General features: G+C 33.9%; 1 protein-coding gene and 1 long non-coding RNA gene across 6 annotated transcripts; one reads left to right on the forward strand and one right to left on the reverse strand.

Annotated features, from left to right (window-relative positions):
* Window positions 1-1,625: 1,625 nt before the first annotated feature.
* LOC112741336 (uncharacterized) lies at window positions 1,626-4,392 on the reverse strand. The gene is made up of 2 exons (XR_011871909.1): window positions 3,448-4,392; window positions 1,626-1,802 (listed from the first exon to the last, which is right to left on the reverse strand). It is a non-coding gene; the product is annotated as an uncharacterized lncRNA (long non-coding RNA).
* Window positions 4,393-9,134: 4,742 nt separating this feature from the next.
* On the forward strand, window positions 9,135-15,943 carry LOC112741345 (uncharacterized). Of its 5 annotated transcripts, none has more exons than XM_072216155.1 (5): window positions 9,135-9,567; window positions 10,822-11,311; window positions 11,445-14,251; window positions 14,865-15,094; window positions 15,310-15,943. In XM_072216155.1, exon 3 carries the CDS (start codon window positions 11,919-11,921, stop codon window positions 14,067-14,069), a length of 2,151 nt encoding a protein of 716 aa, XP_072072256.1. In that variant the 5' UTR covers window positions 9,135-9,567; window positions 10,822-11,311; window positions 11,445-11,918; the 3' UTR covers window positions 14,070-14,251; window positions 14,865-15,094; window positions 15,310-15,943. The 5 variants fall into 5 exon arrangements, 4 of the variants coding, with proteins under 4 accessions (XP_072072256.1, XP_072072255.1, XP_072072257.1 ...); XM_072216157.1 differs by having other exon boundaries at window positions 9,249-9,501; XR_011871910.1 differs by lacking the exon at window positions 11,445-14,251.
* The last annotated feature ends 2,079 nt before the right edge of the window (window positions 15,944-18,022 follow it).

Genomic DNA, 18,022 nt, shown 5'->3' on the forward strand with positions numbered 1-18,022 from the left:
GAAGTGATCAAGACATTATAAATACTATGACATTGGTTAAAGTGTCCAAGTAACGATTGCAAAGTATGAGAGATGATGGTTGGCCCTCTTTGCTCAATGAAGTTTCACTATTTTGTGATAGTCACGATATTCTTGTTCCAAATATGAATGACATATTTGTAACACAAGGAAGACCAAGACGCAAAATCCAAAAGGTCTCAAACTTGTATCATTTTCAAGTTGAATTATTTTATCAAGTGGTTAATAGACAACTTCAAGAGGTTAACAATCGTTTTACAGAAGTAAATACCGAGCTACTTCTTTGTATAGCTTGTTTGAATCCAAGCGACTTGATTTTTGCATTCGATAAGAAGAAGTTGCTTCGTTTAACTGAATTTTATCCACATGAATTCTCTTTTACTCAACTTTTGGCACTTGATAGTCAACTTGAGAATTTTATATTGGATATGTGTCTTGATGATCAATTCTCAAATATAAATGGAATCGATGACTATCTCAAAAGTTAGTTGAGACAAAAAAAATATTGTTTATTCATTGGTGTTTTTTCTGTTGAAATTAGCTTTGATTCTACCTGTGGCAATGATTGAAAAAATATTTTCTGCTATGAATATTATAAAGAGTCAACTTCGTAATCGAATGGGAAATAAGTGGTTGAATGATTGTTTTGTTACATATATAGAAAGAGAGACATTCAATCAAGTTAATAATGAAACGATTATTCAACATTTTCAAAATATGAAAACAAGAGAAATACCTTCAAGGTTTGAAGAGAAGAAAGTTAGCGATTAATATAATTTTTTATTTTTTTGTATTCGAATAATTAATGTGTTCTTTTTTTAAATTTAAATTAATATATTTTTTATAGTAATGTGTATTATTTTTGTCCCCCTTCCCAACATAAATTTTCTAGGTCCGTCACTGCATATGCACTTAAGATCATACGAGTATGCATGTGAACAAAAGAATAGGGTTGGAAAATAATCAATTTACTTTTCAAGAAAGAAATCACAAACAAAAACTTTAAAGCAATTTATGAAAGAACAAGTCACATAACACCCATAGAGTTCAAGATACATAACCGAGTAACATCAAGAATTAGCTCCTAACGTTCCCAAAACCCACGATTCGCAATACCTATTACTTCTATTTTGCTTATGATAACTCGTTAAATTTCCCGTACACATAAACCATCAATTTTAAGTTGGCCAAACTTAACATCAGTAGATATGCAACGGTAAACTAACAACGTTGGCCAAACCTAACATCAGTAGATATGCAACGGTAAACTAACAACGTTAATCAATAGACAGTTATGTGCATAAAGCTCTATTTCACGTCATCTGGACAAGACCTATAATATAACAGACACTCATAGTATGCCATGAAGTATAGTCAGTCCATTTCCAATGCTCTAATTAGAATAAACTGCTCTGATACCATAATATAACACCCTCACTATCAGAATGTTACGCTTCCGGCTGCGCCACTTTGATAGCAAGTAGTATTACGACGACTTCAAAAACTTAATAATAAAATAGAAACTTTTGAATCGAAACCTTATCGCTGTTTTCTTTGAAAATCTAGAAAAATACTTTTTCTTGAAAACAAACCAATGTATAATCATATATACAAAAGTTCTTACATAAATAGCTTATGAATATAATATACATAAGTCATTACAATTTCTATCCCTCTTACAAATTATAATGTTGATTGCGAGGGATAAATAAATAATAACTAAAATAATAACATCGAATAAGCAAAATGCAATAAAACTCTTCGTAAGCCTCGTCATTCGTCTCCTGAAAAGATAAAGGTGTAGAAGGGTGAGATCCTAACCACACGGTCTCACCACGGAACTTCAGAATTATCATAAGAAGATATTTAAAGAGAAATCTATTTTTAAGTTCAGTGATTATCGTTATTTTATGAATCTTTTAAAAACCGACAGTTTAAGCATCCGAAAACCCAAAACCTCTTTAAAAGAAATTAGTTAATTATACAGAAATCCAAACTCATTTTTCTTATAAAAGAATCTTAAAAGTTTCCTAACAATATGAATGATCAACTTGTTCCAAACATAAGTTCATTAAATCTATGTTGAACCAGCTTGATATTTCATACTTTTCTAAATCTTAATCAGAAACCAACCACAAAATCAATCAACACTATCATCAATTCAGCACCAATACTCAATCAACAAAAGCACCATACTAGAGCAAACACAAGTAAAACAGACAAGGAAAGCACAAGTATAGATAGCAGTTACAGTAAATAGTTCTGATATCATTTAATAACAGTTAAGCAATTAGGCAAAACAAAACAAATCCACATGTAAGCAAAGCATACAAATGCATATGATACATGTCTGTCCTATGACTAATGAATTCATCTATCGGTTATACAGCCAATTCGATATGTCCTGGTAGCTAACCATTGGACAATCCCTCTGTACGCGTGTCCCCAAGCTCAATAATATCCATAGGAAAAATCCCAAGCTCATCCATGGGGAGAGACAAAGTCCCAAGCTCAAATTCATATATATATATATATATATATATATATATATATATATATATATATATATATATATATATGCTCATTGAAGAACCTGGGGAGTTAAAGTGTCCGGTCACATCTTACGTACAGAGGGTCAACAATTTATCTCAATTTGTAAGTCTCATATATTTTTAATTTATTATCATCATCAATTCATATCTCATTTCCACATTCATTCAAAAATCATACTTTAAAATCATTCCTTATCATCCTTAATTCAAATTCAATAATCATCATCCATCCTCCCATTCCATTCATCAACAATCCCAATTCAAAACATAATTCATTCTTTTCTAAGAAAACAAACTTAAAACATATAATCTTAAAAACCAAATCCTTTTAAATAATTACTTCAAACGAAACTTCTAATTTTTATCAAATTTCGGCGACATCTTCTCTAAAATTCGGACTCTACCACCCTTTTTGCATCCCGTCCAAACATTCCTCAAACCCTTCTTAACCATTTCCAGTTCTCAATCATTTTCCAAAACTCAACTAGTTCTAATATCAAAGTATTTTCAAATTGAACCAATTCCAATAATAAATTTTTTTTCAAAATCAAACCATCTCAAATATTAAATCATTTATAAAATCAAACTAATTCAAAATCAAACCGCTTCCAAAATCAATTCATTTTCATATCTCCAATCATTTTCAAAGTCGATTCATTTACATTATCAAATTAACTTCAAAATCAAGAAAAACCACTTTTCATAATAATCAACTAAATAACTTTTCAAACTAATTTCTTATCAACAATTGCACACCACTCAAGCAATCAGTAATTCAGTCCAACAGACAAACATAATCACAGAAGTATATTTTCCACACCAATATCTATTTATAACAATTATATAATATAAAATAAATTTTAAAAAAAGCTCCTACCTCGAGGAGTCAAACCCGCAACGATTCTAACGCGATAAGTTCCTTTTTCCCTCGGCTCGCAACAGCAGTAGCGGTAATAATATATAATGGAATACTAACGGCGAGGATTCAAAATAAAATATACTTATAGTAACAACAGAACAGAGCAGCCACAATCCTGAACTAGCCCGGTAGTAGCTCCGATAGTGGCCAGAAGCTCCGGTAGTTCAACAGCAACCTTAATTTCAAGGCTCAAATACCGGAACTCAACTCTATGGTACCAACATCTCAGAATCTCTAACAGATTATAACAGAACAATGATTTCAAGGAGTTTTGGAAACAAAATACTTACCAAGAAGACAGAGGTTCCAGCAACAATTTTTGGCAACCACAGCCGCGGTAGCGCAGCTGTCAACAGAACTAAATAGAGCGGCGGTAACCTTCGAGCAACTCCGATGAGCTTCATCAACGGTGGTAAGAACGGCGGCCAAGGGGTGACGGTGACGCGGCTCCACCACCGATGACTGTGAAGCACGACGCCGGAGCTTCCATCACTCAACGGCATTCTCTCTCAGTTGGCGTTCCTCTATCCAGGAGCTCCTATCTCGGTGGAGCAGAGAAACAGAAACGGAGCTCCATCGTGATTCTCTTTTGCGAGCTAGCAAGGACGACAGATTTAACGATGGCGCGACGACGACCTAGCGGTGGCAGTGACGAAATGGCGGCCATGGCAGCAACATCAGCAAAGCTCCATTGCATTTGGTTCCTCTGGCTCACTTTTCGATGACTTCAGCTGCGGACTTCTCCTTTCTCTGGTTCTACAATGACTTGACAGTGGTGGAGCTCCGGTAGCGGCGGCGAGCTCTCTCTTTCGTTGGTGGATATGTGATGAAGGGGGTGAATGGCAGTTTGTATTGGCGGCTAGGGTTTAGGGTTAGAGAATGTGGATGTATGTGTGTTAAACTGAAATTAAGGTTAGGGTTTCAATTTAGGAATTTAGGGGTTTGATTTAGGAATTAGGGTTTAGCTAGAGTATTAACTAAAAATCAAATTTAATCTAATATAATTAATTTTAAGAATATTATTTTTTTCAATTTATAAATTATTTTTAATTAAGTAGAGTTAAATAAATAATTTTTTTTTACTTCATAAAATTAAATAAAACTTTTAATTATTCAATTATTTAGAAAATTTTAATTCTAATAAATTTTAAACTCAAAGTATTGTAAAATTTAATTTAATTATTTTTAAAAATTAATTTTTTTAAATAAAATTATCAATGATTATAATAAATTATAAATAACTTACATACTATTTAATTTCTAAAAGAATTTGGAATTTTACAGAATTCTCCTCTATATTAATGTACTTTTTTTTCCGTTTTTGTATTTCGTACAAATAAGTCGAATGTCGCTTTAATATGGATTGAAAAAATAATCCTTCTTTGAGGCTATTAACTAACTCCATTATTACTGCTTCTAGAGGTAAATTCTGAATTTCTAAACAAATTTTGTTGAATTTTTTCATATAAGTTCGGAGTGTTTTTCCGACTTCTTGTTTGACCTCTAGAAAACTTGGAGCATGCTTGACTTTATCTTTCTAAATAAAAAATCAGGTGAAAAACTTCCTTACAAGATCATAAAAACAAGTCACCGACCTAGGTGGTAAGTTATCAAACCACTTCATCGCCGCTTTAGTTAACGTTGTCAGGAAAGTTTTGCAAGGCGTCGTATCGGACGCATCAGCCAAACAGATCTGACTTTTAAAATTCTTGAAATGATGTCTTAGGTCAGTTGTTCCAACATAAAGGTCTATGTCGGGACTTTTAAAGTTCCTTGGAACCTTAACCCGCATGATCTCTTCTATAAATAAATATTCTCCACCAAAAGGACTTTCCTGCCGATCTATATGATTGCTTCGATTTTGTAGGTCGGCTTCTAATTTCAGAAGTTTTTCTTCTAATTCTCTTCGTTCAACTTCTCGTTGTTGTTCTATCTCCTGCTAGAATTGCTCCAGTTGGCCATGATGCCCGTGTACGAGTCCCATAATTTTTGTTGGGTGCAGAGGCTCCTCATTCTCGGGTGAATGTACCTCCTAATCGATTTTCTTGGGTTGAAAGTTTCCCGACATTCCCTCTCCATTAGGGTCATATGTTCTATTTGATCGTGTAGGTATCATGAGTGCTCAGTCGTCATTATAGTGCTCTAGTTCAGATTCGGATGCCATATGTCCGTCTTCGAATTGATCGTCCGTCATGATTGGATGTAGATTTTCAGGTCTCCAGCAACAGAGCCAATGTTTTGAGTGTTACCTGAAATTGGGTTGCTTTTGGGCCTGAATGTGAGGTCCAACTCCTTTTGGGTAGCGTCCAACTTCTGTTGGTGCCGAGGTGCCGCCGTCTGAGTTTTTCATAAGGAGATGGGAGGTGATGCCTGCAAGGAATTCCAATGCTTAAGTTAACAAAGATTTTAGGCAGCTTTTAGTAGATTAGGTTCTGAATATACTTGAGGGTGTTAATATATTTATAGTAAAATAGATAACTACCTTTTAGAGTAATTTCACCTTTGATAGTAGATGACCGTTTCTTTTATTTTGGGAAGTTGTTGAGATCTTCATTTTAGATGAGTGAAAAATATCTTAGAAGTTGATTGCTTATTAAAATAAGTAGAGACAGTCTTTGTATTGCCATATCCGACCTCTATAAAATTGAGTAACTATAATAGAAATCGATTTTTTTATTTGGATTTTATTATTCTAAGCTTGTTATATTTTGAGCTAGAATATAAACAATAGATAATCTATTTTTTATATGCAGGACACACCGACAAACTTTGTTTTGTGATTTAATAATATTAATATTGACTTATTATTGATAATTATTGATTACACTATCAGCTAAAATGGTAAAAATATTAGCATAACAACATTGATTAAATAAATAAAATTTTTATACGAACACAAGGCACTAAATAGAAGCTGAAAGGCTATTAAAATTTGTTGTCTTCGTTAACTATGTGTTCTAATTTTTATGCTTTGACAAAATTATGAAATTATAAAACATAAATTTTATTTTCTGGGGATTGATTACAAATAAATCAATGATATCTTGTATTCAAGGTTAATTTTTTTTCATGAAACTCGGCCATTCATATATTCCAAATACATATTATACCAAAAAAGAGAATGACAGTGGAAAAAAAAACGACTGTAGAATTATAAATCGCCTTTCCATTAGAGGGAAAAAAAAATCGTATTTCCATTGCAAAGGAACATTGAAGAGTAAGAAAAAAAACATTGAAGAGTAAGAAAAAAAAAGGGCTATAGTTTTTTACACTAACATTTCAAATTGAAAAATTTTCAAATCACACTAGTCATAACATTGATAAAAGTGTTAAATTAAAAAAAAGTTAATAGTTAAATTATTTTTTAAAAGATAGACTATTTTTTAAATTTGTTTTTAAAAGATTTTATTAATCAAATTAGTCTTTCAAATATTATTAATTAATTATTTTTGTCCTTTGGTCACTCAACTAGTAGTTTTCGTCAATAATTGATGATACGAAATGTTAACTCACATCATACTTGATACTTAATATATTCAATTAGACGCTAAATAAATATATTTATAAAAATTTATCAATTTAGTGTCATTAAATTATATTAGGATTAGAATTTATATAATTGAAAAATGGATAAAATTGATAAATTTTCATAAATATATGTTTAGTATCTAATTGAATATGCTAAATATCATGTATGCTGTCAGTTAAGTTTTATATCATCAATCTTTTGATAAAAATTATTAATTGAGTTACGGAAGGACAAAAATAATTAATTTTTAATCTTTGAATAATTAATTTAATTGATATAATTTTTTAAAGATGAATTTAAAGAACGACTCATTTTTTACGGACTAATTTAACTATTAAATATTATCCTATTAAAAAAAATTAGGACTTAAGAAATTTATTAATGGTAAATTGGTGGTTTGTAGGAAGAAACAAATATGTATACATAAAACTTTGAGTATGTAAATAATGAGAGAAAAATATATTTATAAGAAGAAATAAATAAAACATACTTTTTTAAAGAAAAAATCGATTATTTTTTATAAATATTATATAAATTTATTTTTTAATAATTTAATACTAAAAATTATTTTTAATAATTAAATTCCCAAATAGTGTGTTCTAGAATAATTTTTCTTAAAAAATATACTTTAGACAAAAACTCCACTCAGATAAGAGAAAGAATAATATTATGATGAAAAAGATTTTTCAAAAAAAAATTGTGATTCTTATATTAAAATATTAAAAAAATAAAAATATATATAAAAAATTTTATAGTGTCAGTAATTTTTATTATTTTTTGTCATTATTTAACCAACATAAATATTATATTATTTTTAATAAATAAATTTTATTAATTTATGTGTATAATTTAAAATTATGAATAATATAAGTGCATATTGTATTAATTATGTGTATAAATTCTAATTCTAATAAATATAAGTATAAATTATATATGTTTTTTATATGTAAAACTTTTATAAATATAAGTATAATTTATTACTGGCCAAGTATTGAGAAAAGATATTAATATTTGCTGACAATGTTCAAAAATTTTGAACCAATATTGTTCAAAATGCACACTCATAGTTACAACTATAGTTCTGGAAATCGAATTGGATCAGTCGGTTCAATCGATCTAACCGCAAATTGAACATCAATCGATGAACATAAAAATTACTGTCTTTAGAATTGACTGAAAATTGATGAACCGGTCGATTTTTGACCGATCAAATCAAATTGGGACTCGGCCGGTTCTCATGAAATCACTTTATGCTGCTAATAGGAGTGCACATGGGTCGGGTGAAGCCGAGTTTGATGTGACCCAGATCCGGCACGAAAGATACACCGGGTCTATTTATTAAACCCGAATCCGGCCCTAGACCCGATGAAACCAATACACTTTCGGGTCACAATTATACCGGGTGAAAACCGGGCCGTTAACATTATATTACGTTGATACCTTCTTGTAAGGTAGCATATAAAAATATCCAAAATTCCAAGACTCCAATCATTATTTAACATGGTAATATTTATTTAGAAAAATATAACAAGAACTAACACTTCTTCAAAATTAAAGCATAACCACAATCAATACTAATATTGTCTAATAACACAAAATATTTAAATCAATACAAATAACACAATATTATGCATTAGTCTAAAGTCTTATACATTTTAAACATAAAACATTAACTTATAGTCTTATAATGACTAATAACACAATATTAAAATTTACAATACTTAAATTCCACATAAGAATAGTCATGATCCATTACTAATAACACAAAATATTAATTGTGTATGATGACTGGGCCACCGGGTCGACTTCGGGTGACCCAAACTATGGTTCAGACCCAACCCGAAATAATGACTGGGTCCATTTTTGAGACCCATACCCGATCCTAAACCCGGTGAAATCACACCAAATTAGTCCCTAAAGTGTTCGAGACCGGGTCAGGGCAGGTCATGTGCACCCCTAGCTGCTAAAAAAAGAACGTGCAAGATTTTTCTCAATTCTCAACAAGGTTCTGAAAATCGGTTTGAATTGTCCGGTCAAACTGTGAACCATTGCAAAAAAGGATGGTGAGATGCCAAAATCGCAATTTTAAAAACCACCTACTGGCCAGGAATTGATTAGTCGAACCTAACCGTGATCCGGCCGGTTTTTTGAATTAGGAAGCAAACGCCATCGTTTTGGTTGTGCTGAATCCAAACTCCACTACTCCACTCGAGTCCAGCCCTAACTCCATAGTCCAGACTCCAGGAACGCTCTCTGCCTCTCTCACACTCAATCCAGAGCTCCTCTCATCGACCTCCTGGTCCTCCCTCACTCCCGTCCAGCCACCGCCGGCTCCCTCACTTCCCCTCCATCGCGCAGCAGCCATCGCAACCTTCCTTCCCCTCCATCGCGCAGCCACCGTGCGAACGTGGAAGCCTCCGTCGCGCAGGCATGGTCCCGCCGGTGCTAGCTCTGTTCCACCGCAGCCACTGTCCCGTTCGAAGGTGCTCCTTTTCTCGGTGTCTTCCTCTTGCGTGTTCTGTTCAAGGCTTCTAGGTTCTAGCTTTTAGGTAATTTTTTTTAACTATAATTGAATAATTTTTCGTTACTGTGAAGTTCTGTGAACTGTGATTTTTGATTTTTCTATGAACTGTGAATTTTGTTGAATAATTATGAATAATTATTGTTAGTTAAGCTGTGAACTTTGTTGTTACTTGTTACTGGGTTGAATAATTATTGGATAATTTTGACTGTTGAGATTTTTGGGTTGGAGTGGTTTGCCGTGGGTTCTTGTGAACCTGTGATTGATGATGATTGATGACTCTGTCGTTGCTCATTGCTCACTGCTTCTTGCTTAAATTGAAAATCTTGTTAATCTTGTTTATTAAATTGAGGATTGATGACTCTGTCACTGCTCATTGCTCATCCATTTAGATATTTTCATTTTTATCTATTTCTTTTTCATGAGAGAAGGATTTTATTAAGATGAAGAGAAAAGAAAATGGAGAAAGAGATGACAGAACCCACTACAAAAAATCAAGAAAGAAATCATATTGGTCATATGATCTACACAATCCATGTATTTTCATGTGTTCAGAATATCTAAACTGTGAATTTATCTTGTTACCAGGTCCAACATAGATGCTAATAGAAAACTGTTACTAAACTATGAATTCTTTGTCAAATGGTTGATATTTTTTGGGTTGGTGACCATGATAGGAAATACAGGGAAGCTTAGGACTAAAAATGGGTAAGTTGTATTTTTTGACCCATTTTTTTCTTTGGAACTCAATTTTGGTTCCCAACTGTATCAATTGCACAGCCTCCCTGAGATAATATAATGGTCAAACAACACAATGTGTTTTTATTTCTTGGTTTTTATTTGGTAACAATTGTAAATGGGAACTTTCATAGGTACTTTCTCATGTTTTTAGATTGGGAGATTGCAGACTCGAAACTGCAGTTTTGGTAATGCCATTTTCAGCAAGCTTCCAATTTGTTTATGTAGTACCTATCTCTACTTGTCAATTGTTGTACATATGAATGTGTAATATATGTTGATTGTCTCTCTGCTCTCTCTTCCTTTTCACCTCTTGTTGATTGTGGTAGAGTTGCTTGCCTATATTTATTAACTAAAGTATTTGTATTTTGATAAGATCATATAGCTTTGGTTGATGACATTTCATGTAGTATTTCAAATTTGGAAGATATTTTAAAATTTATATTAGACTATAATTATATTTTAGAATGTATTTATAATTTATTTATTATTTTATTCTAAAACGGTTTTTTCGGTTGAACCACGGTTGGACCGGTGAGACCAGTAAACCAGTGAACCAGTGACTAGAACGGTTCGATGACCGGTCCGTTTCTCAGAACCTTGGTTATCAGTCCTCACCTCAAGCCCTGAACGCCTCCCATTCCTCTACACTGCAGTTCCTCACCCCCAAAACAGTCACAGAAGTCTCTCCCCACCCGGCAAGGAGTGAGAAACAGCGCCGCCGGTTGTTGCACTCAAACCCTAGCCTCCATAGTCGCCATCGTTCTTCTCACCGCCGCCGTCACGCCATTCTTCGCCAGCTTCTTTTCTTCGCGCGTCGTCAGCTTCTTCGCCTAGTCCAGCACGCCTTGTTGTCTGCCGCCAGGTCCAGTTCGTTGCGTCGCCAGTTTCTTTGCCTGGTCCAATTTTGTCGTCTGTTGCGTCACTAGGTCCAGCTTTGTCGTCCATCGTGTGCTCGTCGTTGCCGCCAGCTTCTCCGCGTCACATTCTTGCTCCTTCTCCTTCATACTCTGCTCATTCGAAGACCGCCGAAGGTTAGTTAATTTTTCTTACATTTTTTGTTTTTAATCTGTTCATAAAAATGTCATTTGGTTAATTAATTAATTTAGTTTTTATTAAAATTGATTATCTCAATTATATTATATGACTTTTTGAGTTTCTGGGCAGTTTCCCACTTTACTCCTTGCTCTACCTTGCGACCTCGCCTCATACTTTTTCGATCCTGTCTCAGTCTCGCTGAGCTCTGCTCTCTACAGTGCTGGTGTTTTCTTCGTTGGCCTGTTTTCCCCCCTCTGGTGACTCACTTGCCGCCCTGTGTTATCTGTTTTCGCCTCTCCTCCGCTTCTGCATTCTATCTGATCTCCACGCTTCTGTTCCCCCGCTGCCGCTTCCTCTGAGCTCTGCTGTGCTGCTCCACCCCTTCTGCTAGTGAATAGTTTTATATTAAAGGTTATGTAAATATGAGAGGAAGTGGGATTCCCATCTCTGCAGTGTGCAATTACTTCTCAACCCTTCACAGCAGCAAACAACATTCATTTCGGTAACCACAGTTTTCAAGTAAGCACACTTTTCATTTCAACAGTAGTTCTCACCACAATCAACCTTTTAGTATTTTCCGCTTCCTATCTCTGTGGATTAACAATGACTCCAAAACCCTTCCTTAACCCTTCGCCAATCTTTTCATTTCGCACCTTCTATGCTCCTTCAGCTTCAATAGAATCACAGTTAAGGTTTCTTATTGAGAAATCCAACCCTCACTCACTTTCTGAAGCCATTTCCCTCTTCCACCGTGCCGTTGATTCCGGTTCGGTGCCGAATGAATCCGCTTGCAACAGCCTCATCGATAACCTGCGGAAGCAGAAGCTCTATGACTCAGTCGTGTTGGTTTATAATGCGATGGTCCGTGTCTCTGTTCTGCCAAGGTTCACTTCCTACAGTGCTTTGATTGAGAGTTTTGTCAATTCCCAGAAGCCGAATTTAGCTTTCGCCGTAGTGGGGATGATAATCAAGCGTGGTTTTGGGGTCAATGTGTATAATATGAACCTTGTGTTGAAAGGATTTGTTAAGAACGGTGATTGTGAGAAGGCCATGTGCTTGTTTCATGAGATGAAGAGGAATTATGTGTGCCCTGATAGAGTTAGTTACAATACCCTATTGAATGGGTTGTGTAAAGCAAAGAAATTGGTGGAGGCTAGGGCATTTTTTCGGGTGATGAAGGGTGCGGAAGAGGAATGCCAGCCGAATTCAGTTACCTTTGGTGCTTTGATTGATGGCCTTTGTAAGAATGGTGAAGTTGATGAGGGTTTTAATTTGATGGAGGAGATGGGAAAGGAAGGTTTGGATGCTGATGTGTTTGTATATAATTCTCTAATTGGTGGATTTTGTAACAAAGGTGACATTGGGAGGGGTAAGGAACTCCTTGATGAGATGTTGAGAAAGGGGATTACGCCGAACGTGGTTACCTATAGCTGTTTGATGCATGCCCTTTGCAAGAATGGGCAGTGGCAAGAAGCTTCGAAGATGCTGAACGATATGGTGTCTCGTGGAATCCAGCTTGATGTTGTTGCTTATACAGTTGTCATTGATGGGCTTTCCAAGAACGGGAGGGTGTCTGATGCGATGAGAGTGTTGGATTTGATGATGCAAAAGGGGGAAGAAGCAAGTGCTGTAACTTACAATGTCATGATATGTGGACTTTGTAAGGAAGGTCGGTTAGATGATGCACTCAAGATTCTTGAAATGATGGCGGATAAGGGGAAGAAACCTGACACGGTTACCTACAACACATTGTTGCAGGGACTATTTAGAGTTGGGGAAATTGAACAAGCAGTGCACCTTTGCAAGTGGTTATTGAATAAGAAATCTCATATTAAGCCTGATGTCTTCACGTATAATCTTGCAATTCAGGGACTTTGCAAATCAGGATGTCTTGGTGATGCTGCAAGTATCTATAATACAATGATTCGAAGGGGGGTAGCGGGTAATGTGGTAACTTATAATTCCTTGATCGGTGGTTATCTAAATGCTGGAAAACTTGTTAAGGCACTAGAACTTTGGAAATGTGTAATCGACTTAGGAATTCCCCCCAATGCATTGACTTATAGTGTCATGATTAATGGTTTGTGCAAAATACAGATGCTTAGTATTGCAAAAGGACTTCTCAATAAAAAATTAGCTCATGGAATTAGACCCTCGGTAACTGATTATAATGCTGTAATGGCTGCATTGTGCAAGGAAAGTAGTTTGGATCAGGCAAAGAGATTATTTCAAGAAATCAGGAATGTGAATCAATGTCCGGATGTTTCATCCTTTAATATTATAATTGATGGAACTCTCAAAGCAGGAGACTTTCAATACGCAAAGGAATTGCTATACGATATGGTTAAGATGGATTTGGTTCCTGATGCCATTACCTTTTCAATATTGATTAACAGGTTCGCAAGACTTGAGCAGTTGGATGTTGTCAAGTCACTCTACGAGAGAATGATTGCTTTTGGCCATGTACCGGACGCGATTGTATTTGATACATTGCTAAAGGGTTATAGTTTAACGGGAGAGAGAGAAAACATCATTCCATTGCTTCATCAAATGGCTGATAAGGGTGTTGTTTTGGACTCGAAATTAACTTCTACCATCTTAAATTGTCTTTGTAACATGTCAAAAGATTTTGATATTAAAAGCATTCTTCCGAAGTTTTCTCAACATACATCGAAAGAAACAAGCATTCCATGCAATGAATTCTTGAAAAAACTTCATAAGATTCATCCAGAGTTACAATTATTTGTTTCATGATAAGTATTTTTATGAAGAATGAGATGATGATACTATTAAGTTCTGTACTGTCTTTCATTATTTTAATCAAGTGCTTTTCTTTCTCAGGTTAATTAATCTATTTTGTTGGTTAGGTTTGGTTTCATTTCAGATTTCTGTATGACTTACACTATAATACCTTCTGAATCTCTAATTTTGGTTAGGTAAGAAACTTGTATGCTTCCTGCTTAGATGTGGGTTGCTTTCCCGTTGAATAATACATTGGTATTTGAATAGTACATATTTCTGTTAATCATGTGAATATTTTGTCATATGTATGTGACATTCAAAGACAACTTTTTGTCTTAGATGGATGAACATTTGAATGATGTAAATGCAAATATAGATAGTGAGAAATATCAACCAAAGTTGATCCACATTCTATTATTTTAACAAGCAATGACTTGATAAACATGAAATTTCTGGAACATGCAGAAAGATTTGGATAAGAGTTGAATGCTAGGTAATAATTGCATTGCATGATAGGATTGGAATGTGTTTAACGCCTTTACTGAGATACTACGTCATAATATTTAGCTTATATTATATCAAATGATATTAGCTTATATTAGTTATCTTTTGGAGCAATGGCTTTTTCATTTGTCCTCATAATTCCTTCACTCTAAATGTAAGAAAGATTCCTAGTTTAAATTTTTCAATTCTTGTACTCTGTGTTCCAAATATATGTATGCCTTGTGGGTTTGTGTATGAGCTATATGTAATTTTCATGTTTTTTTTTCTACCTTGCTTTTCCATTGTTGCTATTTCAAATGGCAGGAAAGCATCAATTTTGAAGTTCAGAATCACAAATTGATTCATTTCTAGATAAAGAATGACAGTTATTAGGGATGATGATGAGTGTTTGCACTAGTATCTTGTGGTACAAGTAGTCAATCATTGCTAACCCAAGTCCATTAATCTTGGGAATTGAAACCTCATTTAGAGATTATGATTTACAAGGACGAGCTGATTCATTATGCTAGTTTTACTATGGTGCAGTTGGGCAGGTATGTACTGTACTTTTGAAATGTGCTAAATTTCTTTCACTTCTTTTACTGTAATTCCGTTTTAATATTATGCTTTTATTTTAATCTCTGTTTCAAAAACACACTCTTGTGGGAATAACTTAGATGTTAATTGACATGATTATTATGTTTTGATGTTGTCTTTGTTAACTGTTTTTAATGTCCTTACAACTTACAAGCTCTTCCCCAACTTTCAGTGTTCACGAAAAATTCCAAAAAGAAAAGGAAAAGAGTGAAGCAGAGGAGTCACACACACACTCGTAGGCTTTTGAGATAACGCCCTTCCCTTCTTCAATGTCTCAGTCGGTTGATGTCGCTAGAGAAGAGCAGTGGCTGGTTTGATCTTTTTGTGTGCAGGGTTCCATCCAGAAGAACGGAAGGTGCGAAACGGTTACAGGGAAACTCATTCTCGGTTTTCAGCAAAGGCATCCGCTTGGTTCTGTTCCGTTGGTCTATTTTTCTTGATCCTGTCAAGAACGATATATTGATAGAGCCACTTTATATTGATCGACTTTATATTGATTTCGCTCAATGTAGTGGTTGAGGGTTGCAGCCGCAGCATTGAATAGGTGTGTCTTTCTGTCTTTGTTGGATTATTACATGAGAATTGTTGGGTCAATACCTTTTATTAATATTAGCCAACACTTTGAGCCAATACCTTATTTAAGGTTTAAAGATTAGTTTAATATTTAGAGTTTAGAGTTTAGCCAATACCGTATTCTTTGGATATTACAGATAAAAATACCTTTGTTAGCCAAGTGTTTAGCTAAAAATGATAAATTTTATTGGTTATTGTAGAATTGCTATTAATACATATTATTTGTTGTTGAATTCTGCTGATGTTGCTATTAATAGTTCATTTTGAATACTTACCTTGAATGCCCTGAATTATGTGTAATCCTCACTTCTACCTTCTCAGCAAGTATTTGACTTTTTGCTTGCATGCTAAGAAGTGTCTTGCCTCCTTCTTTCAAAGTAAAAAAAGTATTTGACTATTGGAGCAGGCTGGACTTTTGGAATTATTCTCCACCCAAAAAGGGAATTGATTATGGTTTTCCAATTTTAGGAAATAACTTTTTGTGGCATCTGTTCTTGTAGAGCGGAGTAACTTCAATGGAAATTTGAAGTTGGAGATGGTTCTTAAAATGATTTGGATTCCAAACTTTAGTGATATTAAAGACTAGTTTGAAGAAAGTCCTTAGGCTTTTCTTGGTAACTGCTATTAGCTACTTTAATTGATTTGTTTGAGTTGATAATCTAGAAGCTTCTCATTCCCTTGATTTGGCCAAGTAGTCCCTTTGGGCTAACTCTCATCTTAATTTGCTTCGTCTTAACAGTGGTGATTAGCATAGTTTTTTTATATTTTTAGTATGAAGCATAGAATATTAAATGATTTGGAGTTTAACTCTTTAGCAGCTTACAGTAATATAATTGGTTCCAAATCTCTTTCGAGTGAATAAAAATACAGAGTTTTGTAAATGTCAATATACACCTTGGAGATTGCTTTTGATGGACAAAAGTACAGCTTAAAGATTTATAAATATCAAATCCTTACTAATAACATGACACATTTATATGTTTGTCCATTTACTCCTGTTGATTTCATTATTTTTTATGACTGTGAGGGTTTTTATTAGGCATTATGCATCAGTGGCAGATTAATCAAGGTAAATTAGTCAGTTAATCATAACTGTATTAGTCAGTTAGCTTTAGTCAATTGACTGAACCACACCTTGTGTAATATATATATATATATATATATATATATATATATATATATATATATATATATATATATATATATATATATATATATATATATATACACTTGTATGACTTCACAATTGAGAATTTAAAAATCAGAATCATTTTCCACATTATCTTGTGTTCATCAAACATGGTATTATGAGAGAGAAAATTAAAACTTGATACCTTTATTTGCCATTATTCTTTTTTCACCAATTACTCATTTGGGCGTTATAAAATGAGACACACCATCATATTTAGTGTTATAGACACGCACATGACATCTTGTTTGCACTAAATTAGTGTTTTTATGTCCGCTCTGAAAGGAGAGATGCACAAAGGAGATTCGTTAAATTTTTTTTCTTCTCTGATTACTCCTTTTAACTTTCATATTGACAAAATTGATAATATGATTTTTTTATCCAAATTTTCAAATCCGAAAGCTCTCTCCCTTTCTCCCTTTCTTGCCCTCCTCCACCCGGTGCCTGCTTCTGCTATTGACCACGTAATCATTGCCTATCCTTCTTATCGCAAGACAATCACTAGATCTGCTCCCTCTTGTTGTAAGACAGCCTTTTATGGCGAAGCTAGTGTTGTCACATATATATGCTAATTCCTGTTTGATTGTTGTCTTCATCTGCATCATTGTTTTCTCGTCTTTGTGTGTACATGTGGGTGAGAGAAAAACATTTGGGATTAGTAATTAAAATGGTCCTTAGAGAATCATGTGTATGTGAATTTGAATTTTAAAAGATCAAATACCTTAAATTGGTATATATGTAAAAGATATGGTAGTAAATCAAATTAGTCTATTTGCTAATTTCGCTTTGTGCATGCAGCAACCAATTGGCCAGCGACAGACCCTTAAATAGAACTTAGATCCGCGACGGATTAATCCTTGACCTGTCGAGTTGAGGATACCGTGAAAAAAAAAATCAAATTAGTCTATTTGCTAATTAGACTATGATATACTGCAAAATAATAATATTATGTGTCATCGTCTAACTAATGAAAGGAGTAGTCTTAATTTTATTCATATAGTTTTTGGGACTAATGTGAGACATTTGATCTTTTAAGAGCTAAATAAAGTCCATTACACACGCACAATTTATCTATCTATCTATCTATTGATTTTTCTATTTTTATTATATAAAGATTGATACT

This window comes from Arachis hypogaea, chromosome 2 (assembly GCF_003086295.3).
Source record: "Arachis hypogaea cultivar Tifrunner chromosome 2, arahy.Tifrunner.gnm2.J5K5, whole genome shotgun sequence".
In the NCBI taxonomy this organism is placed as follows: domain Eukaryota; kingdom Viridiplantae; phylum Streptophyta; class Magnoliopsida; order Fabales; family Fabaceae; genus Arachis; species Arachis hypogaea.